The sequence below is a fragment of the Lonchura striata genome, chromosome Z (assembly GCF_046129695.1).
Source record: "Lonchura striata isolate bLonStr1 chromosome Z, bLonStr1.mat, whole genome shotgun sequence".
Classification (NCBI taxonomy): Eukaryota; Metazoa; Chordata; class Aves; order Passeriformes; family Estrildidae; genus Lonchura; species Lonchura striata.
In genome coordinates, this window is record NC_134642.1 from 10201893 (window position 1) to 10228295 (window position 26403).

Here is a 26403-nt window from a genome sequence, read left to right on the forward strand (position 1 = left end):
AATTGTCAGCTGTTAGAAAGTGTTTTTTTAATTTTGGTGGAGTACTGATCTAAATAAATCAGCTGGGATTGTATTTTTGTGTGCAGACATCTGAACTATGCCAGTTTGTTATTGAAACAGGAAACCTACTTTAGCTAGACTAGAGCTGGACAATGAGACTTGATGGCTGTTTGATATGGATGCATTGAGCATCTGATAAGAAGATATCAAACCCATTGTGGTTAGGAATGTCATGCTCAAGGTGACATAATATAACAGTATGTAAAGTACACCAATTTCTCTTAAACTGGATTTTTCAGAACATCAATTTAAAATTAAATTTGCTCGAAAACAGAACAAAACCTGTGTATTTGCTTTTGTCTCCTAAAGTAAAGCTTATTTTATGGTGGCAAAGCAAAATTTTAATGGTTTTGCAAAAGGAAATAAGCAACAGGAAAGTTTAATTTCTACACCCTGATGCATTAAGGATATTTGCAGGTGCTACTATATCAGCATCTAAGGAGCTGTAATCACTCTCTTTTTTTTTCCCCTAAGGTACCTCTAAGGCTTACAATACCCAAAAGAATGCAGTATTTGACTATACATCTTAAACATCACTTTCAAAATCCCAAGTTCTTGAAAGAAGAGATGTGATAGCTCCCCAAAAACCAGTCCTACCAGGTGAATGATTAGTATCAGCTGAAGAAAGAGCTTCCTTTAGTAGATCTGAATGGGAACCAGGGTTTTCTATAGACCAGAAATATCAAATATTGTATGTTTATTCAAAGAAAATGAAAGCAAGAAAGAAAAATGAAAAATTAAAAAGAAAATACCATTAGATTAAAGATTAATTCTAGGATAAAGTTACATTTCAGGTCAATCAAAAAATAATTCTAGTTTTCTATCAATGTTTTGACATATTTTTTTGAATGACAATACTACATGAAATTCAAAATTTTAATTTCACATTATCATTAATAAAGCAATGTTTCTCCAACTACATCTCAATTACAGCTTTCTAGAAATCTTTAGACTAACTCTAACCCACCACTTGCTCAATTTCAAGCCAACACTAATTCACATCTTACCTGCAAGTTGCTATTTCACATCAAACACATCTGCAACTCAAATGTGCTTTTTTCAGTAAGACCCTTGTGGATTAATGCTAATATTAGTTTTAAACAGAGTACAGAAAGTGTTATCACACCACTAGAGCAATAATACAGATCTCTGATTAGTGGAAGACAACAATAAGCCAAAAAATATTATTTTCATCTCTCTTCATTCTCTGGGGAATTTTAGAGAAAATACCTTGTTGCAATATTATTGCCCAAACCAAAAGTTTTGAGAGAGATGAATTACATGTATCAGCAGAGAATTTAGAATACTCATACCTGAAAATTAAACCACTAGTTCAGGCTGAGGTAGAAAATACTTTGGTCACTTCTAACACTGTGCAAAAACTTCAATTTCATATGCACTTGCCATAAAAAGAGTGGGATTAAAACATACAGTCTAAGACACCCAAATTCTTCACCAAGAGAAACATATTTTCCATTAGATTTACCGTCCACTGCTCTCCAGAAAGCTGAAAAATAAACTTGTCTTGTTCTTTATTTACTCCATCTGACAAGGCATGACTCTTGAGCTGAGGATTCTTTCCATGGGTGTCCAGGTTCTTTGCATTGATGTCTACAAAGCCATTCTTGAGGTATTTTGATTGAGGAATACCTTTCTTACGGCACTCTAGTATCAAATTCCATTCTTGTTTTATCCTGAAATAGTGCCAAAAAATGCTTATGTGAAAAAAATATGTCAGGTAAGTTCTAAAGCTTAATCTGTGTTTGCAGAAGTACTTAACAAAATATAATTATACATCTAAGCTATTGGCTATTTTTCAATATGTATATTCAGAAAATGTGCATTTCCTGGAGTTACGCTAAGATTTTTTAGATATACTTATAGATTTCAAGTGATCAGAATTTCATTCTCTGACTATGAAACACTGAGACCCAGAGAATAACAGAAAAGTGGAGACTGAGCTAACTGTTACAGAAAAGAGCAAACATTATACCCTTTATTTTGATAGGATAGGAAATATATTCTTACAGAACAAATTACTTGCATAAACAAAATCAAGTACCTGGTGATATAGGAAAACATTTTCTTTGGGAAAAAAAAAGGCAAAAAGTGCCTTTTTTCCCTGCACTTTCTTGATCAAATATAATGATTTTTTTTAATTTTTACACCAATATCTTCTTAAAGGTCAAAGTTATCACATACCAAGTGATTTCAGATTCAGTTTCAGTGTAACTTCCACATCACCTGCAAGGTAAGCTTTTTCTCATAACTTCAGGTGCAAATTCAATTTGATATAATTAACATTGTCAAAAGCTCTTGCTTTTAGTTAGGAGAGATTTATGTCAGTTTAGTCAACTAAAGAGCTGGTTGATTAACAAAAAGCAAGCCTTTTCTACACTGAAACAAGACTCTGCAGCGCTCCGTGTATCATCAAATCTGATTCTCTATCCTGTGGTACATAAGACTCTTCTTTTGTCATCTCCATCCTCTGACAGAAAATTTATCTAAAGGATTGAAGAAAACTGAGAGCTTAAGAAGGACACAACGTTCAGGATGAAGTAACCCTAGAGAAAGTAAATATGGTATGTCCTAGAAAGAGAAACAAGTGCAAGTTTATAAAGTTCAAATAGGAAGTAACAAAATATTTTTTAAAAGATAAAATTGTATTTACCTTCAAATGAAAAAATTAGAAAGAAACATGAGCTGTGATAAACCCCAAAAAAGCAAATGAAGTTACTGCAGGTATACAAATGAGTAGCAAAAGGATTTGTAGCATATCAGATGAAGGAAGCTTCACAGACATTATGGGGAAAATAACTTCACAAAATATGAAAGGAGCAATAAAGGAATTGTTATAGAAGTCATTGATAGCTGCAGAAGTATTACTCATTCTTGACTTCAGTTTTCATTAGAGATCAGGATGTTCTTCACAAGTCAACATCTGGAAGAATTCCTGGTATTAAAAGCATCAATAGGGGAGGTGTGAGAATACTAAAATAAATTTGAAATAAATCTCCTAGTTTCTTTCAGTGTCTACTGCATTGGGGAATGTTTTATACCACAGCAAGCTGTGATATATAGTGAGTTAAGAAAAAAATAGACTGGACAGACAGAAAAACATTCAGCCCAGGGAGTCCCTAGTATGTATTAAAGGTGTTAGCACAGTCCACCAACTATGCCCAAATGTCTCTACAAATATTGTCTGAGTTTACTTGATACGACAAAGACAATAAAATAGGTTAAAGCAGAGACAGTTCTTTAGCCCACACTGTGATATGTCATCAAAATGTGGCTAATATTTCTAAATTTTCTGTTACAGAGGGAGAAATATTCAAACATCTGATTTCACCAAGCAGCCCTACTAGGGGTATCCCCACCAGCTGCAGTCTAGAAGTGCTCAGATGACAGAGTGTTCCATATCAGCAGACATGATAGCTCAAAAACCTTTCAGATGCTTTGACACATAAGCCAATTCAATTTTTAGTGTTGATTTTAACTATTCAATCTGTCATTTGTACCCCAGAAACTGCCAACACAACTGAGTGTGGATATTGTAATAGCAAGAGATTTCTAGGAAAAGCTACAAAAAATATTTCCATATACTATAAGGAAAAATAAACAGCCCCAAAACACCTACTCATATTTTGTTCCAAAACTTGTGTACCAGTGAGTATAGCTACATAGAGACAAAAGATCTGTACAGCTAGGAAGTGAAGTGGTATGGGGAAGGTGTTAACTGAATTTCAAGGAAGCTAACAAAATTATCTGAACAATTAAGAGGCAGGAGCCATAAGGACATGGAATAAAACAAGTAGAATTATTTTTTTTTCTAAAATAATCCAAATTTTACTTAGCAATCCTGTTCTGCTCTTTCTCGCATTCTCCAGTCCTCCACGTAGAGCTTTTCTGTCCTTCTGTGAAGTTTAATTCTGCATTACTACCCTCTCATTTCCATGGAATTCCTTCATTTTCTATCAAAGCAATAAATATTTCACTCAGCGCATACTTTAGTGCACTGAAAAAAATTGCACAAAGTGCAATACAAAATGGGGAGTTTTGTGTTCATTGCTTTTGTTTCAAGCCCAAAAAATTACTGACTCATACCTGATAGTATAAATTCTAAGAATGCTCAAAACTTAAACATAAATAAGACATCAAAAAGTCTAACTCAATAAAAAGTAAGCTGCATTACTACACACCAGCACTGGCTCTGTCAGGTGGACCCCAGGAACACTAGAATAGAAGAGCACTCAGGTTAAAAATTTACTTTTCCAGAACAAGGAATATAAAAAATTGTAAGAAGAGAGTTACATTAAAGCTGAAAAAACAAACTGCCCTCTGACAGTCCACTGATAACATGTATAAAACACAAAACTCAGGAGGTCATTGCTAGCCAAGTAAAATAAAATGCATACAACAAAAATGGTTGTTAAGCAAATCAGTCAGTGAAATATTTACCTCAGAAGAAGGACGGAGGTTAAAAATCAAACCTACTAGGGAATCCAGCAGGTATATTGCACACTGATATGGAAATCCTGTGTGAAATTTTCTCTTTTTTGTACATTAAGTTAGGGTGACATGCTCTGTTAAGCTTTTAAAGAATGCAGGTATTGTGTACAAGCACATTTAGAACAGATGGAATGTGAATTAATAATGGAGCAACAAAAGTGCATAATTTTGTACAGTACATCTCAGAATGAAAACATTGTATTTCCCATGGGCAAAGGGTCTAATAATTTACAACACCTGGCTGTACCCTGAAGTTACACACTACCCAAATTAATCACTGTGAGCCTTACTGGCCTGGAGTTGCAAATTATATCAAACCAATGTGTATCAAGAAGAAAAGATGGCAAAGCTGTAAATTTGCAGGTTCAGTTGAAATAAAACCAAAGGGATCTATTTGGCTACATGGTTGTCATTCTGCTCTGTTATTGTCAAAAAACTGATATGTTAGTACTTTTTAAGGGATCATTATGAAAATAAACACCTTTTTAAGTCTTTATTTGGTGACAATCCTCAAATTATACAGAATTTCCATTATGTTTGTCATATCAGGAGGCTATTACATGATTTTTTAGGAAAGATATCTAAAAGAAAGGCCTCTAAACCAGTGAGGCAAAAAGAAAAAATACTCACACAAATAAAAAAATCTTTTAAATATTGATATACTTTTAAGAAATTATATTTTTGCTCTTGACATTTTAAAGACTCCTGATATTCCAGAAACACATTTCCACATATGACAAATAAATCACAAAACCACAGCTCTCTTGAAGTTTATGTCTTTTTAATACTATTTAACAATAAAATATTTTCACCTTCTTGTAGGCCTTGATCAAACAGTTAAAGTCATATTAAAAACCAACAATTGTTTTCAATAGTAAGAAAAATGAAGATAGCAAAGTCAAGGCTAATTTGGGTGGGATTATGAATACAAAAAATATTTTTCCTGGACAAAGGGCTCAGAGGAGATGCAAGGTTCCAACTCAGTTAACTGTTATAGTATTTCCTCTTCAATCCTACAAATAGTTCCTCGAATTTTAAAAAAGGCTGGTTGCATGCTGCTTAGGTTTGCCAAAAAAAAAAAAAAAAAAAAAAACAAAGAAAAAAGAAAATTAAGTTTCATACCTACATATCTGTAACACAAAAGCACACCTTTCACTAAGGCAGATGTATGTGGTATAGAGGAATTTTAGTCTGGCAAGTTATTTTCTAATATATTGCCTTTTTACAATAAGCTTTCAGGACAATACATTACAGTTATGAAACAAGATCAGCAGGGAAATAGATTCAAATATTTTCATTTTGGTTAGTGCTGTATTCCTCTTCAGGTAATCATTTCCCAAATGCTGCTTCACTATTGGAGTATACCTTCAGAAAGAAGATTCACAGCATTTATTTTTCATTATTATATTTCTTTTCAAGGACATGGTAGTTCCCTTCTTGGAATTCTATTTTCTCCAACAAAATATTGAATCTAAGCAATCTGATGCAAAGAGTTACTCTATAATAAACTCAGTGATTGGTCCTTTCAAAGGAGCAAGCAGCTTGGAAAAGAAATGTGCATTGGTAGGGATTTCAGAGCTATCAAAGCAAATTAGGAGTAACTGGGTTTCTTTCAATTGCTTCTTCCTTCATCAGGTACCCTCTATTCAATGTCTGATTAGAAGCTTGTGGAGGAAAGATGTGATTCCTAGGTAAGGAAAGGAAGTTTCATTAGATGGCACTATTTCCTCTAAACCAGGACACAAGAGTTGACTGGGACACTACATGGTAACACCAGTTTAGAACTCCTGAGCAATGTTTAAATCAGAGCCACTAGCCAGGCAAGATCATCAAATAATCCTATGTAATTTTTAGAAGAGCATCACAGTAGAACTGGAGCTCAGCCCAGAATAATATTCCTGATGGATGAGTAACATTTGCTTCAAACTCAATTGGATTGATTCAATTTCAGTATCCCTGCCAGGCTCTTCCATGCAATTTAAAGGATTGTGGCTGAACGTCAGCTTTTATCTTACAATTCACTTCTATGCATAGCTTTAGATGCATAATCTGCATGCACAAGTGCCTACAAACAAAGGCAAATAACTTAGTATTTTTATTAGTGCTGCAGACCGAAAACCAAATTGTTGACTGTAATTTGTGTTTGCAGGCAAGGGACTGCCAGCTCCAGTTTTAGACTAGACTGGAAAAAGTTCTGCATTTGAGTGGGAGAATAAAGATAAACATAACAAATAAAATCTTAGTTAAGGTACAAATAGAGTTATAACACTGAAGTTTGGAAGAGAGATAGAGACCAATCTTTTTTATTAAACAAACATGTAAACTCTCAGGGAAAAAAAAAGTCAGTCTGCCTGCAAAGTGTAGTTTTCTTGTTGCTTTTTACTTTTAATATTCAGGAAGTATATAACTCAAAAAATAATACATGCACATTGAATTATCCAGACTTTGAGAAGAACTTTTTGGAGAAGAGACAGTGGAAAAAGCAGCTGAAAAAACCCTAACTATAAACATTCACTCTTTTTCCCATTTAAAAAAAAAAAAAAAAAAAAAAAAAAAAGAGAGAGAAAAAAGAAAACAATATAAAAGAAATAAGAAATCTCAGTGAGGAAAATCATCATACCACATCAAGATCATCTGACAGCATTCAGGATTTTGGGGAACAATAAAAGATTGTTTTGATAAAAGATCACTACTACAAGAGTCAAGAAGATTAAATATAAAACAGTGCTATTAACACGCACTTCTTTCCACAATATGCACTTTCATAAACATATAGGAAAGCTCAGCACACTTTTTTTAACAATTTGTGGTCTATATCCTATGGGAGATTTTAAATGGGCTTGTCAGACAGGATCAAGAAGATGGCATAAAATGAAAATAAGCTTACCCAACACTGTTTCATTTCTTTTTCTTTTATATTCTGTTGTTAGTTTACATGTGTTCTTTAAACTGCCACACTTTCAGAGTCCGATAAAAACCGAAGAAGAAACAGAGGAATGAATTAAATCCATGAAGAAAATTTATCTCATACCAGTACCTCAGAAGGCCAGTATTCTCCGCAGTTGGTTGTCCAGAATCAGCTTTCACTGGTGAGTTGCTTAAACATCTAACTCATAAACAAATCTTTACAAGACCTCACCATTAATGCTCAGTTGAGCTTTTCAGTCATTTGTGGGATTTTCCTCTGAAGAAAATCTTCCATTAAAAATGATCTTGCAAGTTACAGTTTAATGAGGCCGCATGAACCAAATTACCTTGCCCCAAGGCAAACAGAGTTCCCTAGAGGTTGACTGGGAGTTTGTCCTGGAATAATACATACTACATTTCACTGCATATTATCAGGTCATTTTACATAGTAACAGAGCATATAAAGGAACTGCACAATCTCAAAGACATTAGCAAATTATAACCTCTTTGAGGAAAACTGGGTTTTGTTTAAAAAAAAAAAAAAGAAGAAAAAAAGAAAAAAAAACAAACATAAACAACCCCAAAGGCCAGATTCCAAACTCTGTTGCATTCCTGTATTTGCAGAAAAATTCTGTTCATTTCAACCCTAATTAAGAATTCACTCTGACTTCTGGCTAAATTGAATATCTAGAGTCTTAAGTGCTAGAATGTAGTCTTCATATCAGGAAAGTTCCTTCTCTAAATGTCTTTTGGGAATTATCATTTTGTATCAAAATACTTTCTTACTGTGGCAAAGCATGAACTTGCATTGATTTCAGTGGACCTACCTGCCAGTAGTAAAATTTTAATCCCTGAGTATGATACCTGAATTTAGTCAACACAGAAGTCCATAAAATAATGAAATATATTTACACATGGAAACATTATTTCTATTATTTAATTAGAAATACAATTTTATCTATATTTTAAGCTAAAAATCAGCAAAGTCTTCTCATATTTTTGGACCGACATTTGAGAGCACTGAAAAGCCCTTAAGAAATAACTTGTGAGCTGACATTTAGGACCCAAATGCCAATGGTCACTGTACACCTCATAAAACAAAGAGGATTTTCTTTTAACTGAATTTGGCATATTATTACTAATATTCTTATTACTTTGACCATTATTCTATCAGCTTTGGCAATTCTATAAGGCCTGCACTATGAGAATGAACACAAACTTTGCCATTTGTTTCAGTGGGTGTAATACTGATCACTCATACTCAAGAGACAAAGTCTAATGTATTTCTTCCTTTTTTTTTTCCAGGAGCTCTACAAGTAGAACTAACTGGAAAGCAATCTGGGTGCACAAAGACACAAAACTAAACAAAGTACAATATGCAAATTGCAATTTAAAGGAAGAAAAATATCCTTTGTGCATGCAGCAAGTGCTCCTGGGAACTTTTATTTCTGTGCATTATATCTCAAATTTCCTATCTTTGAATGGTAAGGGAAATTAAAAGACTTAATTTGGACATCATTAGTGGAAAAATGCAGAAAAAGCAGTGAAGCTCCACTCTTTCAGATAGAAGTATGTCTACAATAATTAACCACAGGCAGAAAAAACAGTGAGAATGCATTACTTTCATGAAAAAGATAAGTCACTGCAAGAACTTATTCTTAACATATGCTACTGACAAAAGCCATAGGAGTTCAAATTAGCTACCTTAGAAGACACAAGGCTACCCTCTTTCCCTCTTACCATGCATCATTTGGTTTTGTACTAATGAACTCAAAAGATATCTTCTGCACCACAGAAAACCAAAACAAAAAAAAAAAAAAGTGGCCGGGGGATGTTGACATGTTGACATCAGGACAGAAATGAGGTTTGATCAAGTTTGATCCCAAGTCCTTTCACTTGTGCTTTCTACCACAAGGGAAATGTCCATCTCTCAGCTGTCATGGTTTGACCCCAGATGGCAACCAAGTACCACACAGATATTTACCCCTCAACCCTCCAGTGGGATGGGAAGAAGAATCAAGAAAAAGAAGTAACAAGTAACACTTCTGCATTGAGTTAAGAATAGTTTAATAATAGAACAAAGTAAAATATAATAAAAATATTAATATTAATTGCAATAATAATAATTTAAAAACATAAAGAATGTCAGGGTCCAGGACATCCCTCTGGCTGCCCTGGCTGTCTCAAAAGCCTGTCATGGGGGCTCAGAGACCTTGGCATGAAGTTAAAAACACTTGTGTCTTCGATTTTATCCCATGGAAAATGTGCCACCTTTGTATGAGGAATTACAAGCCACAAGGGTTTGAGTAGTGTGATAAGTTGAATTAACAGAGGGTGAAAAGTAGAATTTTGGGGTTTTTAGAATGTGGTTGAGGGGGTACAAGGTAGAGAGATTTGGGTGTGTCCTAGCCTCCTCCTTCTTGTCCTCCATGTCTTGGTGTGTTGGTAACACTTTTTTATTGGTTTAAGAAAGAGACACACTGTTTAACATAGATGATAGGTATTGGCACAATATTGTAAACATAATACGCATAAATTTTGATATAAAATGTAAGCACTGCCCAAGGTGGCACACAGAATGCCATGGCCTCCTTGCTAGATGGAGTTCATCAGGTGAGAAAAAGAATGTTATAGATAAGGAAAAATAAACCACCTTAAGAAGCTGACCCTACACATTCAGACTCCTTCTTTGGCTGCACGGGCTAGGAAACAGGGTTTTTACAATCTTGGGTCATTCCAACACCACAGACCCCGAGAAAAGAAAACCAAGATTAATAAATTATGCTGCTCACAACCTGGTGACCCACTCCTAGTTGATTCCTGAGAAATAATCACTCACTTCTGGCCAATTCCACTGATTTACACAGTGAGAATAAAGATCTATGGTATGGTATATCTCATTCAGGTCAGCTGTCCTGGCTGTGCTCCCTGCCAGTTCTTTGTTCAGCCCCTCACTAGAAGAAAATGAGACATTGGAAAGTCCTTGGCTTGGCATAAGCACTACTTAGCAACAATCCAAACAACAGTGTGTTATCAACATTATTCTCATTCTAAATCCAAAACACAGCAGTGTATCAGTTACTAAGAAGAAAACTAACTATATTCTAGTTGAAATCAGGACACAGTTCACACCAAAACAAAAACTTATCCTTGCTAGAGAATTCAATATGAAGGCTGAACTTCTTCTGAACTTCTTTTTTTCTTTTTTTTTTTTCTTCTGTTTCTGTTAGGATTACAGTTTTTATTGTAAGCTTTGGTGGAGATGGGAAAACCAAGACTGGTGCGATGGCTGTTTTGAAGAGAAAAGTCCCACAGAAAGGATGGTCTGACTCTGTATTACCCTGGTCTCCTCTTAGACCAGCTGCTCTGTTGCCAGTGCAGCTGCACTGGCAGTGAGAATCTACTAGTGAGGGTATCCTGAGAGTGCTGAAACAGCACACAAAGGTTCAATGCAATTATGCTCTTAAACAAGGGCACTGTTTAACTCGGTGCATTTTATTTTTAAAATAGAATGTGATTTCTATTTTTCTCTCTTCTCAGAGGGAGAAAATTGATAAATCCTATGTTTCCAAACTTCCCAATGCAGTTTAAAATTTAATGGTTTCTTATGGGAAGCAAAACATTGCTTAAAGAAAAAATAAATGCAATATAATAAAAACAATTCAATTATCATTGAGTGTAAGGACTATGATCAAGGCCTTCTTTAAAGTAACCTAATAATTTTTATGCTCTTATTCAATTTTAAGCAATTGAATATATCCACTTATTTATCTCCTTTTCTTTCTCCTGTCAACAAAACAAAAACACTTAAAGAATTTCTTAGTACTGAAACTTGTGACCATATGTTCACTAATTCTATAATTAATAATCCCTACTTTTATGCAGTATATTAAAAATAGAAGGTACAAACATATGTTATTTTACTCTTCAATTTATGTCTATGGTAAATGAGAAAATATATCATTAATATATCTACATAGGAAAGACCAGAAACTAATGAAACATAAGTATTGTTTGTGCTGCTTTATCTTACTCAGAGAGCTCTTACTATCATGTGAGGAAAGGAAGTAAGATGTCATTGAAATCAAACCCAAACACCAAAATTTTAATAATTAACAAGTATTTTTAGTAGATTCATCATATTTGTTTTATATATTTCTATTTATTATATTTAGTATATGGCAATGTTAGTGTATAATAAGAACAGATTTGGTTAAAATTAATAAAAAGTTGTCTTACTTCTCCAATGCACTTTGTTCTAATCTTTCTTTCTCCTTCCTCTGACGTTCTTTGCACTTCTTAACTCGAGTTTCCCACAGTCCTCTTATGACAGAAAAGTCAAATATTATCACCTGATGCCCCATATTGTTGACATTAAGCTTCTCCTGCAAAAACAAGCCAATTCAGAAAAGGAATAATGAGAAAATTAAAGCTCCAAACTATCAAGTTTCATTAAAATTGTCTGGGGAAAAGAGCTGAAGTCATAAGAAATATTAACATAGTACATTTTCCATCTTACCTAATTTATCTAGGGTTTTGTGCTGGCAGTAATCAATGTAGCATACAATTCACTTCTACATAAAATCCATGGCAACAGCTAGACATTGAATTTTTTGTATTCCTTACATTTTTTCCTTTTCAAGATAAAGACAGAGTTGCAAAAAAAAATACTGGTTTGATTAAGTAACACTGATGAAAATAGCTTTAAAGTCTTTGCATTTTTAATAATTTCTGTGACTAATATTAAAATGAATGCTCATAAAGAATTTATTCATTTTAAATCATGCAAAAGCACTTCATCTGGAGTTGTAGTAGATTGATCTTTATGACCTCAAGCTGTCCTATTTCAATGGAATTTATTAAATTCCTATGTTTTCATAAGTATCTACTTATCTGTGAAAGGCATCAAAAGACCAGCCCCATAACACACAAAAAAATTTACCTAAGGCAGAGAGATGGGGAAGATTTGGTGGACACGTCATGGTTCCCACTTACTAACATGTCCTTATTCTGGCCAGGGTTGACTCTACAGCAGCCAGGAGGGCCACGGCCAGCACCTTGAGATCCTTCACCTCAGCAGATGGTGAGGTAGTCATGCCTGCCTTTTTCACTTTACTGGAGTGCACAGTCATAAGGAACAATCACTTGTAAATCATTTGCCTGTCCTGTATACTTATTAGCATTGTTGTTGCTGTTTAATTTTTTAAATTTCATTGCTGTTTCCACTGTATCTCTCTTATCTCAACCCATGATCTTTACCTTTCTGTGCCTCCATTCTTCTCTTGATCCTGCTACAGGGGAAGGCTGGGGGAAAAACAGATGGAGAGCAACCCTGTCCAGAAGGACTTGGGATACTGGTGGGTGGAAGGCTGGACATGACACAGCCATGGGCACTCCCAGCCCAGAAAACCACACGTGTCCTGGAGTTCATCAATAGGAATGGTCAGCATTTGAGGGAGGGGATTCTTCCCTTCTACTCCACTCTCATGAGGACCCAACCTAGAGTGCTGCATACTCCTCTATGTTCCTCAGCACAGAAAAGACATGGACCTGTTGGAGCTAGTCTAGAGAAGGACCACCAGGATGATTAAAGGGATGAAAAACCTCTCCTTTAAAAAAGACTGGGAGAATTGGGATTGTTCAGCCTGAAGGAGAGAAGGCTTTGGGATAATTGTAACTCTCCAGTATCTGAAGGAAGCCTACAAGAAAGATGGAGAGAGTGTGTAATGATAGACAAAGGGGAATGGATTCAAACCCAAAGAGATGGTTTAGATTAGATATTCTGAAGATACTCTTTACTGCGAGGGTAGTGAGGCACTGGAACATGTTGCCCAGAGAAGCTGTGGATTACCTATCCATGCTCAACACCAGGCTGGATGGGTGTCTGAGCAACCCAGTCCAGTGAAAGGCATCCCTGTCCTGGAACTGGGTGATCTTTAAGGTCCTCTCCAACCCAAGCCATTCGATGATTCTCTGTGTGAAACATAGCATAGCATTCCTGTGCTGGTACTGAACCACTGTTTGGAGCACCATCTAAATCACAATAATCACCTACTAAATCTCTAATGCAAGTACACAAACAAATCTTGATAAAAGAGGTGGAACTATGCTTTCTTGCTCAGAGTCACTAGTGGGGATACAATCATAGTAGTATACAGACTCTCATAAAATGTAGCTAGATTACCAACAGAGGAAAGTCAGTTATTTAAACTTTGTGTGAGGTTTTATTAGGGAGCACATTTATTATACTATTTATAAGCTCAGAGAAAAAGAAATAAACAGTAGAAGAAAACCCTTCTTGACCATCTACTTATCAGTAAAAAAGCAATCCTCCCCTTCCTTTCCTGTATGTTTTCAAGCCCATGTCTATAATTTTTTTCCTCAGATGCTACTGTGATAATTTTTACCAAGCATTGTGTCCTTTAGCTGGGGCTATTTATTATCTGTCCTTCTGTTATAATATTGAAGACAAAGGGGAAATTATTCTCCCCTCTGTATTTTTTCCCTTGTAACTTTGCCACTGTCCCTTTTCTCTTCCACCCCCTTTCACCTACACATTCCTCTGCAGAACATAGCATATAAAGGAATAATTTATTCTGAGCCAGGAAAACACCCTCATGTCCTCTGGAAAATGCACACCATGGACTAAAAAGAATTATGCATAGGTACATTCAGAGCAAAGGTACCAACCTGCTCACCTTATTAGTCATTTTGGTTAGAAAAGTCCTTTCATATACCAACAAGTATTAGATCAGAAACTGGTCAGAGACCAGTATCATTCTATTTACATGGCCTTCTGTATCTTAGGATGTTTATATAAAATGTTATCTTTGTTGTTCATAAAGCTGCACCTATTGCTTGTTTATCTTTGCTAGCACTAAAACTGAGGCAAAAATAGTTCCTAACTGATCCAGAACTAACAGCTGACAGCAGCTGAGTCAAAACCCCATCAAAACAGTGTAATTAAAACAGTGACCTTATTCTCTGTGGAAAGGTTTGTCCTTTTAAAACATATTCACTACTAATTTACAGGAACTGTTTACCTCATAAAATAAAATATTCACCTCTGCTTACAGGAGAAAGAAACCCAGTGACAAGGACTTCACCCCTCACAGTAACTGCAGACCAGCAGTCACCCTTCAGGGCCTCATTCATTTTAATAGACCAATTCATAGAAGTGTGTTTTAGTATAAAGGCTGTTGCAGAAACTGAATTGTTGCAAGACAGTGAAGTTGCAGCTGGACACTTGACCTCTGCTGGAACTAGATGGCCTTAATCAACAGAGAGTCTGAATAGACTGTGAAAGCACTCCTTTTCCTTGATTCGTTTCTCACCTTCCTGTCTCACAGGTTAAGTAATATGTTCTTTATTGAGTCACTGATTTATTAAACACTAGGTTGGAAAAGTTCATTTTATCCACATATTGCTTTTATCCACATAAAGCTTTTACCCACATGTTGCACTAAGCGGCAAGGCATTGTGGGGTTTTCTTCTGTCCAAGCAGAGGACAAACTTTGGTGGGAGGTGAGAGCTGTCCGTCATAAAGCCTCAGAATTAATCTCTTCAGAAGGAGCAAAGCCACAAATCCTGATCAGATTACAGGGTGACTAAGGCTTTAGAAATATGTATCAGGACAAATGTGAAATGCTTTTTGACATCTACAACTCTGAAAAGGTCATCTAGCAATCTTCACAGGACTTTTGCTTTATCCTATATCCTTGTCTAAAAAATGGGCATGAAGTATGTATTTGCCAAAATTTTCCTAACAATGAGAAAGGAAAGGAAAACTGGCTAAAGCTATGCTTAACTAAGTATAAGTTCTTCAGGATACCTACTCATGCATAGCAAGAATTTATCACATAAGAAGCAACTATTAATAATGATTTTGATTTCTAGAAACACATATTCAAATTCACGCACAGCAGTTTCTTTCTTCCAAACATCAGAATAGGCCTGTAGAGGAAAACTTGAAACTATCATCTATTATTCACAGGTGGTAAGCTAAATTTGGATAAAGAAAAATCTCAATTGTACATTTCTTTCTAACTTCTTAGCTTCAACTAGGAACATAGCTATGTTTCCTCCCATACTTAGGCTATACACAGGGAATTACTATTATCATTTTGTCCATTGTCAGAAACCATAGTGAAGTTAGAATGGATCTCTGGAGGTCACCTCATCTGACTGCTCTGCTCAAAGCAATCATACAGTTCTGTACATCCTGCAGCACCCCTTCCTCTTCCAATTCCACCATCATTTTGTAATTCAGCATTGCTTCTTTCTCAGCCCATACTTACATGTGATCATTAAGGATAGGCTTTTGTCACACTTGTGAGGGTTACCTCACCCACCCATATGGCAGAAAGTGAAAAACAAAAAACTCTTTCTTACCCAAGAAATAGGAAACCTTGCTTTCATTAAGGACATGTCCTGACCACAAAAGGAGTCATGACCTGCATTCGCAAGACCCTACTTCATAACTACACTGAGTTTGCCACTTAAAGTCATCTTGACTTGAGTAACATCTACATCTAAATTATGTTGTAGATCATCAGCACACCTTTCTTAGGTGATACATGGTTATAACATTTATCAGTCTTTTGAGTTATTACTGAGATAGGTCACGACACAAACATTCAGTAACATATGATAAGTAATGTACAGCACTTTCCAGGGGAAAAGGGATTCAGGAACACAAAAAAAAGGCAACGTCATTTACAAGAGAGTCATATATGGAGAAACTAGTCCTCTGTGTGTATCTATGGAAGCAAATAATCTTATCCCTAGCCATTTACACCTCCCAAGAAGTTATCTGCAAGACCTTAATCAATATCCTTAAAAGGCAGCATACAGGGAAAAGGGAAATCAAGCTGATCTTGTCTTCTTTGTAATTATTAGCTCTGAAACAAAGCTGGCCATTCAGGATACCTTTTGTTTTGGTTGGGGTTTTTTGTTTGTTTGTTTGGGGTTTTTGGGGGTTTTTTTTGGTTAGTTGCTTGGGGGTTTTTTTGGCTTTTGGTTTTTTTAGCTCTTCTAAGATTTTCCCTTCAGAAGAAGCTACACATTACATTTAAGGAAATATTTTTAGTTAATATAATAAATAAATAAATAATATCAACCTTTTTAAAATAGCTCTTTTTTTGTTTTTTTGGTTTTTTTGTTTTTTTAATAAGCATTGCATTTCTTGGCAAGGCAATATGAGAGTTTGTAACCAGAGAAACTTGTATTAGTGGTAGAGAAAAGAAAAAATTTTTTTTTGCTTCACTCTTTCCTGCTCTTTATGCTTTTTTTAGGAGGAGGAATAAAAAAGTCCCTTTGAACACCATGGTATTTACATCTCTTCCTTAATCAGTGGGCTGTGTCAACCTTGTCCCTGTTTTCATCAATAAGAAAATCACAGGAATATGTGTAACTAGAATTTTCCTTCTACATTATAAGCCACAGATTCTTTCTCTCCACAGGAATGTATTTTCAGTTCAAGATACAGTAGCCTGCAAAATAGTCTCAATTTCATCGTTCCAGGATCCTATGCCTTCACTAGAACATGCTACCAACCCTGTCTCCTACTAAGGACCTCTGAGTCTTCCTACTGCAGACCCCATCTCAACACTGAGACCCATCCTCTTACCAAGTGAATTTAATAGTCTGCCACTTCTCTGGGCCAGCTAAGGTGAGAAGAAGCACTGGCCCTGTAAGAGCATTCTTTTGCTGCCAGCATTTGGGTTTGGTTGCCCTAATCCTGTGAGCTATCCCTACACACATAGAGCAGAAATATTGTCTTTACAGACACTCTTGTGCAATTTCTGTTCTTGGAAAAAATAAAACACCTTTCCTTATTCTTGCAGAAACTTTATTTGTTTGAATATATCTATAAAAAGGCCTATTAAAATCAAACACAGTCTTCATGTGTGTAATGATATTGAGCATTTGGAGCATTTGGATTTTCTTAAGCATTTGGCAAAACCTCATAATATTATGGATGATACTCATCATATGTTGTTATTTAAATGATATAATATTAATGCCGAACATTATTGCTAGTAAAAGAATCTGCCTAAGTATCTGTGTGTATTATTTTTATTTTAGCATTTATATTATAATTTATTTTATTTTACTGTATAAATTCACCTAAAAGTTGGCAGACTGGTCTCTAGCATCTATTTCAGGCATTCACTTTTAAATAGTAGGAATACTCAGAAGCTCTGAAACAGAATCTCCTCAGCAAGGTGTTGAAAATATATAGGATGGAAAAGAAGACAACTACCTTGTAATGTCTATAACCTTTATTATTTTTTATTTATTGTTATTCATGCTGTTGCAAATATACACATACTTCAGATGTCAACTCTTCAGTAAAACTGGAGAGGTTTAATATGCTGTGCCTTAAATGCCCTTGTTCCCTTCAGCTACTGATATCTCCAACCTTTGTTTACAGGTCTGCCACAGATGCTACCTTTGATAGCAACCAGTGATCTCATGGCCACTTGTGTTTGTTTCCACTTGACCTCTGAACCCTGAGCAGGCGTTTGATGACTGGGTTTTTTCCTATTTCTTTTTTTCTTTTTTTCCCCCCTTGGCTTAATATAAAAGGGGAAAATGATGACTGTCAATACCTCTAGAAGAGTCACCAACTTGAGTATGGAGGACCACTGGAGGCAACTAAGTTTCAAAATTAGGATGTCTTTTGGCAGGTCCTGGTGTTTAATGCTGAATGAGTTTCATCTCAATCATCTGCACCTGCACCACAAGGTGCCATGGACTACCTGATCTTCAAAAAAGGGTTTAAGGATACATGAGCAACACTGAATTCTGGATGTAAGGCCGCTTAAAAAGTGCTTCTCAAATCATCAACTTCATTGAAAAAACAGTTCTCAGTCTTTCTGTACTTATCTCAGCATCTGAGATAGATCAGTGTGTAAATACTTTGAGACGCATACTACTAAAAAAAAAATAATAAAGACAAGGCAAGGTCTTCTTTGAAAAGAAAAGTAGTGGAGCACAAGAGAAGTATTCTTAGATATGGTGACTCTATGATCTGCCAAGATTAACTGTACCAAACTCTTCTAGAGCTCCTCCCTGTTTACCAACTTTATCTGTCCTCTCTGCAGTGAGTAGAATACAGCCAGTGGTAAGTCAAAACTGCATTGGCTTTATTATAGCAGAGTTTAAAGTTCTTTGAACATAGCTGGGATCAGTGTTAATGCTGGCCAACTTGGGTGTGCGCAGTATTCTGTAGAACAAGACTTGTGTCTTGAGTCTGAAAGAGTCCAACATAATTTTGATACTTCAGATACAGCCAGTATTAGTCTCTGTTAAGAGCTCACATGACACCTGGTTGCCCTAAGAAACAGCGTTGTGTATACTTCCCTCTGCTGTTTTACATGAGTTATTAAATTATTAACATTTTAGTTTCTTCAATTTGCTTAACAATCTGGTTCACTTGGGCCCTTTTTCATTCAGCTAATCACTGTGGGAGATCTGCTGCACTCTAATGAGTATTACTGGCAGGATTACATGGGGGGAAATGTGAGTGAAATATTTCCTACCAATCCTGCAAATAATTTCTTAGGAAATAAACTCACTCACACTGTGCTTCAGAATCATCAAGTCATTTATCTCTCAAGTCTTTAAATAATTCAGAGGAAACCTGACATTTGGATAGCAACTGAACACATTTTTTATGTTATCAGGAAGAAATTAAATTAGAGAAACATGCTGTGATTGAAAGAGAAATAGAGGTTGTGGCAATGTTCACAATATACAACTATATTTTGCTAACTGAGCACAGCTTGTAAATGGGGTAGTGCTTCTCTGTGACACTTGAGGAGTGGGAGAGGACTGCAAAGTGGGAAGTTGTTCTTCCCTATCTTGTTTTGCTTCTAGTAACAATCTCTTATTGTTCTACATCAGCAGGGAATTATCCTTGCTGCTAATTTGGTTGGTTTATCTGTCACTAGTCTTGCCAAAAGTGCAGATTTGACAGTGAGAGTTTGAGGTCTGGAATCCAAGATAGATTGTGTTTCAGAACACATATGCATGCATGCATGTGATTGCTGGGTCCTGGGGAATATGTGGGCAGGGCAATGCAGTGGATCACAGTGGGTGTCCCCCTGAAGCCCTGGGTCCCCAGAGATCCAATAAATGTAGCTGCAGCACAGAATAAATACAAGAGGAAAAAGACAATCTGCTCCAGGGCTGGAGAAGGCAGTCTTGACACCTGGACATGAGCCCAGATGTTTTGGGAGTTTGAAATGTTCCTTCCTGCTCTCTCAAGAGTACAGTCTCAGCCAGCTGGCTCCTACATAAACAAACACAGACAGACAGTGACACTTTCAAGCTATTAATTAGTCCAACTTTCAGTGTAGTTAATTTCAGAAATTAGTGTCTTTCTGTCTAACAGAGCTTAATCATGAATGCTTTGATGAATTAAGGTCTTTTTTTAGTTTCTTCTTTAGCTATTTCATGGAAGAGGCATTTATGAATAGAATCTGACGTTGGCCTCTTTCATACACAAATAAATAACTTCTGCATTGTTTATATACCACAGCTACGAGAAAATATATCTTTTTATTTACCTACTCATTACAGTTCAGGTAAAAATAGCTCTGAACATTATAAAATTAAAAACAGATATACAAGGGCTGAACTTGGTTTCCACATGTTTATATGTGCATATTTCTCTTTGTCCAGTGCTGCAGCATAATGCCTTACTGACAGTTTTCATTAATCAGTTCCTATTCTAGATGTAAATTAACTAGTCTCACAAACAAGAGTCCTCTTTATCACTGCAGTCTTCACATCTTGATTTTTAGACAATTTTTCACAGGGTTATTCATTAATTAGGTCTTTAATTATGGATTAATTAGCAGCTGAATTACAATATTCCTTATACTTTCTCAACTCTTGTAACACTAATATGTTTGCCATCAAGCATGATAGATGTTACATATGCAAGGGGATTTATTACAGATGTATTCCCCTAGCACTTCAGTGAGCTGACTAATTATTCTTCCACTGACAATGAAGCTAGTGAAACACTGGACTGATGTCTCTGACAAAAATCCACTCTTTTTTTTTTACTGGGTATTGCTGAGGAGAGGTCTAATTCTTTTAACACTGAGAGAAGGATTATATATTTGAAATGGGCATGTATTTTGAGGTTGTTTCTTATCAAAAGAAAAACAGCTCAAAAGTGCATTACATTAAAGAAGCTGAATCTATGAATGTAGCTGTAGCAGGTGTAAACAATTGTCTTAGGTAGCATACAACAGAGTCCTGAGAAACCAAAAGCATCTAATCAGTTTTAAGACCTGATTAGAGAGATCCCTCTTAACTTCTCATACCTAGACCCATGGTAAATAAATTTGCATTCTTTGTCACTGAGCAAAACACTGACACTTTCATATACAAACAGATGATCTTAATTAAGCATAACACTACACTCTCAGATTTCTAAAACTTGTTTCATGTCCATTATGTTTTTTAACACAATAATCCACTGATTTCTTATTTGTCTTAATGTTACTGAACAATTCCTGAGAATTGAGGCTACTATTACTTACCTTTCATGTGCCCTTAGAGGGTACAGCCTCTGAAGTTATCTCTGTGAATGACCACATCATAAATGTTATTTTAAACTCTCTGTCCTGACACTAATTAAAAACCCTCAATATTTATCATTTTCTTTTTCTCCCTGGGGGGTATTTTACATGTATTGATCTAAGAATTAAATGCCTCTACTGTAGAGGGAAAACAAAAACCTATGTCTGACCTATAGCAGTCCTATTCTATTTCCAGTGTTAGATACAAGATCATTAGTCTGTGATGAGTAAAACAGTCATAGCCAATTGCAAAGATGTTAATTTCTGTGATTTAAGATGGTAGATCACATGGGTAGCAAGAGATGATGGTGTTTTCAACTACTCCAGCAGTCAAGTTATTTTAGCACTAATGGCCCAAGGCCCACCATACAGGCATGAGGTGGCATCTGTATTTTATCAGTTCTGTCACCACAGCTGTGTCTTTAGTGTTTCCCACAAAACTTTCCCACATCTGTGGATAGGAGACACGGGTGACATTGACAGCTGGACATCTTTCTTTGGGATAATTCTCCACTTTTGCCCTCTGTCTGAGGAGAGCAAAGTGAATGAAATTCTTTGGTATGATTTACCTCTTTGGTTAATAAGCATTATCATCCATTCCCTGATCCTTGAAACTGTGCTCAATTAACTGCTGTTGAGAGGAAGAGAGATGGTCAGTACCTTTTAACCCACACAAAGTAATATGTCAATAATAGCATATAAATGCTTGTGGTAGCAAGAACAACAATAATGACAACATTTGACTTTAAATGGTAGGCTGTGTTCTCAAAAGATGTAGCAGGCTGTATTTCCATGCCAGTTAGATTAACTGTAAATAGCCTTCAGAAACTAAAGTTCTATAACTCTTTTTTAAATTCCACTCTAAATTTTGACAGACAGCAAAGATAAATGACTGACCTCTCAAACCATTTTTTTATTGAAAATCATTCTCACACCAGCATATGTCCTTGAGATGAAATAGCAATGGTTTATTATAACTGAGTCACAGAGTGGAACTTGAAAGGCTTCCTAAATTATAAGGTTTGGATTTGTCACAAGTGTAAATCTATTTACAGGAGCTATGCATGAGGTGAATCTCACTCTCTTTAAAGATATCCACCAAACATACTGCCTTGGACTAAATGCTCTCTGTTTCAACTATTTTTCCCATATGCATTAGTTGTTAAAGATTTGCAGCACAACAGGAGCAACCTGATAGCTACTTCCCACTTTTCCTGCCATTTCCACCTTGACCCCACGTATCTGAAGAAACACAATAATCAGCAAAACTGTCACTTACCTACTACTAAAGAACACAAGTGTCCAGAGCTCCTGAGTGTGCTCTGCAGTTATTCAATGTGGGACAGTGGGGTTGTTTATAGCATTGCACAGATCATGGCCAGCCAGATCTGTTTGAACCCTGCAGCGTGACTAGCCTTCCAGATATACTAATATGCTATATTTGTAAAGTGATAACATGATCTGTGGTCTTACAGCAGAGGCACGGGCAGGATAAAGTGTCTGCACTGCATGAGTCAACACAGGATGGAAACAACAGTGCTAGGACAGCATCTCAATTGCTTCAAGGAAAGTGTGACAGAGCTAATATTACTCATGCTTATGTGCATTTGTTGGAAAAGGGCAAGGAGAATATATGAAAAATACATATACAGTCTGAATTCCTCTATTACAGGCTACCTTTTCCTTTCCATGTCCATTAGATTCTGAACTAAATATATACACATGTGTACACAGACTATCGCCATGCAGTTTGCATGAGTGCAAATTTACAGTAAATTCTGCTTTTTTCTTGCTAGTGGTGGCTCACCTTTTTGGGACAGTGGAAGGAAGGGAGGGAGGGAGGGAGAGAGAAAGGGAGGGAGGGAGGGAGAGAGAGAGGGAGGGAGGGAGGGAGAGAGAGAGGGAGGGAGGGAGGGAGGGAGGGAGGGAGCGAGGGAGGGAGGGAGGAAGGGAGGTTCATTTCAAAAAATAATGGTTTTCATTCAAACTATTTTCAAAATCTGCTTTTAATTTATTTTCCTTTAAAATTAAGCTTTTCAATTATAATAGTTTCATATTTTAATTTTTTTTTTTAAAAAAATGAAACTTTTTCAACAATTTCTGCTTATTTTTCATCCCTGCCAGTAACACTAACTATAAAATACTGCAGCTGGGCTTGGCTTAAGGGCTTAAGCTTCAGGTACTAGTTTTACATTGCTGTGCTTTCAGTGAGCTTGCTGAAATCACATCATATTGGAATAGGAAAGTCATAATCTATGAATTTAAATGTTTGGTTCTGTCTTCAAGTCTAAATGATGTAGTATCAGGATTCACTTTGATCCTTTTCAATGCAATGTGTTTCAAGGTATTGTGACATGCCTGAAGGATCCTGCATCACATATCCTTACTCTTCAGTCATCTTAGTCTTCACAAACATCAGTAATAAATAGTGATTGTCATGTCTGATTTTTCTAATACATTTTTATTTTCTGATAAAACTACCCACAAATTTGAATGGATTTTTTTTTTGCCATGTAGCTATATGGATTTCCTGAGGTAGTGAGCATTACCAAACTTCAGCCAGAAGAGCTGATGAAGAAATCAGTGAGGGAGGCAATACTTTGGAGCAGGGAAAGTGCATCCTTTCTCTATTCAAAAGCATGGTGCATAATTCTCCTTTTGTGCATACTGCCTAGGAAAACGTGTTGCTGCATTTTTGTTCAGAATGTGACAACATGAAATAATAATTAATTAGCAATTATATTAAGAAAATACTGACCTCCATCTCACTTTTTCAGGATCCATTCCTTGCTGTACAGGTGTTCATTTTGGCAAAAGAAGGTATGATGTCTTGTGTTCTTTAAGTGTTTAAATACTGAAATATGCTTCAGTAACAGAAAGCTGTGCTTGCAGTAAAGTCCCTGGCCTTAGCCAATGATTCATAGAGCAGCTAACCTTCCAACTACAATCATATCTTACCCATGACAAGCAGAGGCTTAGGATATTTGCTGGAAATGGAATGAGAAAAAATATCAGCTGATGAAGTAGGCATCACCAAAAAAAAAAGAAAATGCAAATTAAAAATGCAATTAAATGCAATTAAAGAAAATGCGCTAAGAATGGAAAAACAACAAAACAACTAAACAACCGAGGAATGGCATGAAATATTTAGAAAAGTATTACAAAGTGAATGGGAAAACAGAGAGGTGGGGGGGAGAGGGACAAAATCTACAACACTGTTTAGTTGTGGATCTCAGTGTACTTGAGAAAAAAAATACAAAGGAAAAGGAAAACTGTAAGTCAGTACATAAATGCTGGCATAGTAAGAAAATACCACAAGGAAAGGAGTAGTAGACAGCACACTGCTCAGGCCAGTGTACAGACAGAAGGCTTGTTTGCTAAAAAAAAAACCCATTGGCAGGCTTGAATCTATTTTAAGGCATGCTAGAGTGACAGAACCTAGCTCGTTCAAAGGTGTTTGCCTACTGCATCCCGCATCCCAGTTCATCATCAGCAGTATTCATTTGTCAGAGCCAAACTGACCTTGGCTCAAACACAGCCTTGCATGCCTGCCACAGCATTCCCACAGGAATTGCTCCTCATCCAGGTGATCCAGTAGACTGACCAGCATCTATGTAATAATATGACACTGCAGTCTACTGAATCATCCTCCTGGATGAGGACTGTTGCCTGGAAGTGGTACAAAAGCAGTCATTTCATGAAGAGGCCTGGTCCATTTTGGCTGCTGGAGTTCATCAGTCTCAGAAACTGGAGCTGTTGTGAGATACAGAAGGAGCCAGTGCTGGACTCCCTGACAGGCAGGTCTTGGAAACAGCTGGCAAATCTGCCCAAGCTATTGTAGTTTGAAGCCAGCTGCTCCAGAGGCAGCAGCTGTATTGCTTCCAGTGATAAATTCGCTCTGAAGTCAAAACAGCCCTGGCTATGATCAGTGTACTATCCTAGGATAGCAGATCCTCTACCCATGAAACAGACAAATCCATCACAAAGATAATCCAAATGATGTAAATGAGAATTGACTCTAAACAAACACACCAAGAGATATTATGCTTCTCCGCTTGTGCATTAGCTGTAGCAAAACTTCCCTACTAAATTCAATCTCTTCTTTATAGAAAACCCACAAAGTAAAGGCAACAAAGATACTGGCAACATAATCTGCTGCATAAATAATTTCTGTATAAGTATATCTATGCTTGTTTTTCTGGCCTATATTCCTTGTTCATTCTAAGGATAACAATATGCATTTAAATTAAGGTCAGTAGAAAACTCTAAATTAAGATCAGTGTCTGCAACCAAGATCTAGCATGAGGTACAAGTGGGAACAGCATTTTGTTTAGACAAGGCACCTTCATATCAGCACTTCAGACCTAAAAGACTGACAACAGGGTGGTTCTAGCATAGCTGTAATCAAAACATTTAATAGAAGGAAACACTTGACAAGTGTTTTAGGGACATATTTCCCATATACAACAAAGTAAAATCCATACAAAGACTTACACAAAGTCAGGCTGAAGAAAGAATAGAACTTGCTACAGTAATTTATCCTATACTGAACAAAACTGTTCAGCAAAAAAATAAAACATTTTGCTTGTTGCTTTGTTTTTGTATTATACATATGGCTTTCAGTCTTGAGCTGTCAGAGCTGCTGAGTAAATGTAATAACACTGCAGAATCCGTAAGTCACATAAGAAATCACTTCAGCAGGTCAGATTCTTATATCTGTGACCTTTCAGTACTAAGGGGTCAGTCCTTTCTGATGGAATCTCAGTATGCACCAAAGATCCATTTTATAACTCCTGACAAAGCTACAGCCCAGAGATGACTGTTCTGAAATGTGCCTGGAGCATTAGTATGATGAGTTGAGTCTCAGGCAATGTCCATAATTCTGGGTTCTGAGTCATGCTATTTTGCTGTCCTACCTGTTCTGTGAGACCTTTTGTGCAGATTTAACTCTCCCGTCACACAGATGCTTCAGCAGGCTTGGCTTGTTGTTCATGCTGTATTTTTTTGTTGTTATTATTGAGGTTGCACAGCTCTTCTGAAAACAAACCCTTCCTCTGCTGCTCTTTAAATACATCATTGGAGACTCTCTTGACTTAATACAGAAGTCCTCAAAGTTGCAGCTCCCAAGCGATCTGGGAATCAGCAACTCTCAAAGAACCACAAGATATCTGTATATCTGTCCCCAAAATTTCATAAATGCCTTAAAAATAATTTCATCTCATTAAGACTGTTTGTCCAGCGGTAAGACAACCTCCAGTAAAAGTTCAATAACATTCAAATCATACCAGGAAGCAATAGTAACAGGAAGAACTCACAAAGGATTGCA

The 26403-nt window shown here is 36.3% G+C and overlaps 1 protein-coding gene across 1 annotated transcript in view; it reads right to left on the minus strand.

The window, feature by feature from the left end:
• Nucleotides 1-22461, minus strand: part of LRRC2 (leucine rich repeat containing 2) — a 75581-nt gene extending 53120 nt beyond the window's left edge. Inside the window, exons 1-3 of the mRNA XM_021534705.2 lie at nt 22357-22461; nt 11716-11861; nt 1547-1754 (exon numbers count right to left, since the gene is read on the minus strand). Coding sequence (XP_021390380.2) covers nt 1547-1754; nt 11716-11840 — 333 coding nt within the window. The 5' untranslated portion in view covers nt 11841-11861; nt 22357-22461. The remainder of the gene's footprint in view (nt 1-1546; nt 1755-11715; nt 11862-22356) is intronic.
• Nucleotides 22462-26403: the final 3942 nt, after the last annotated feature.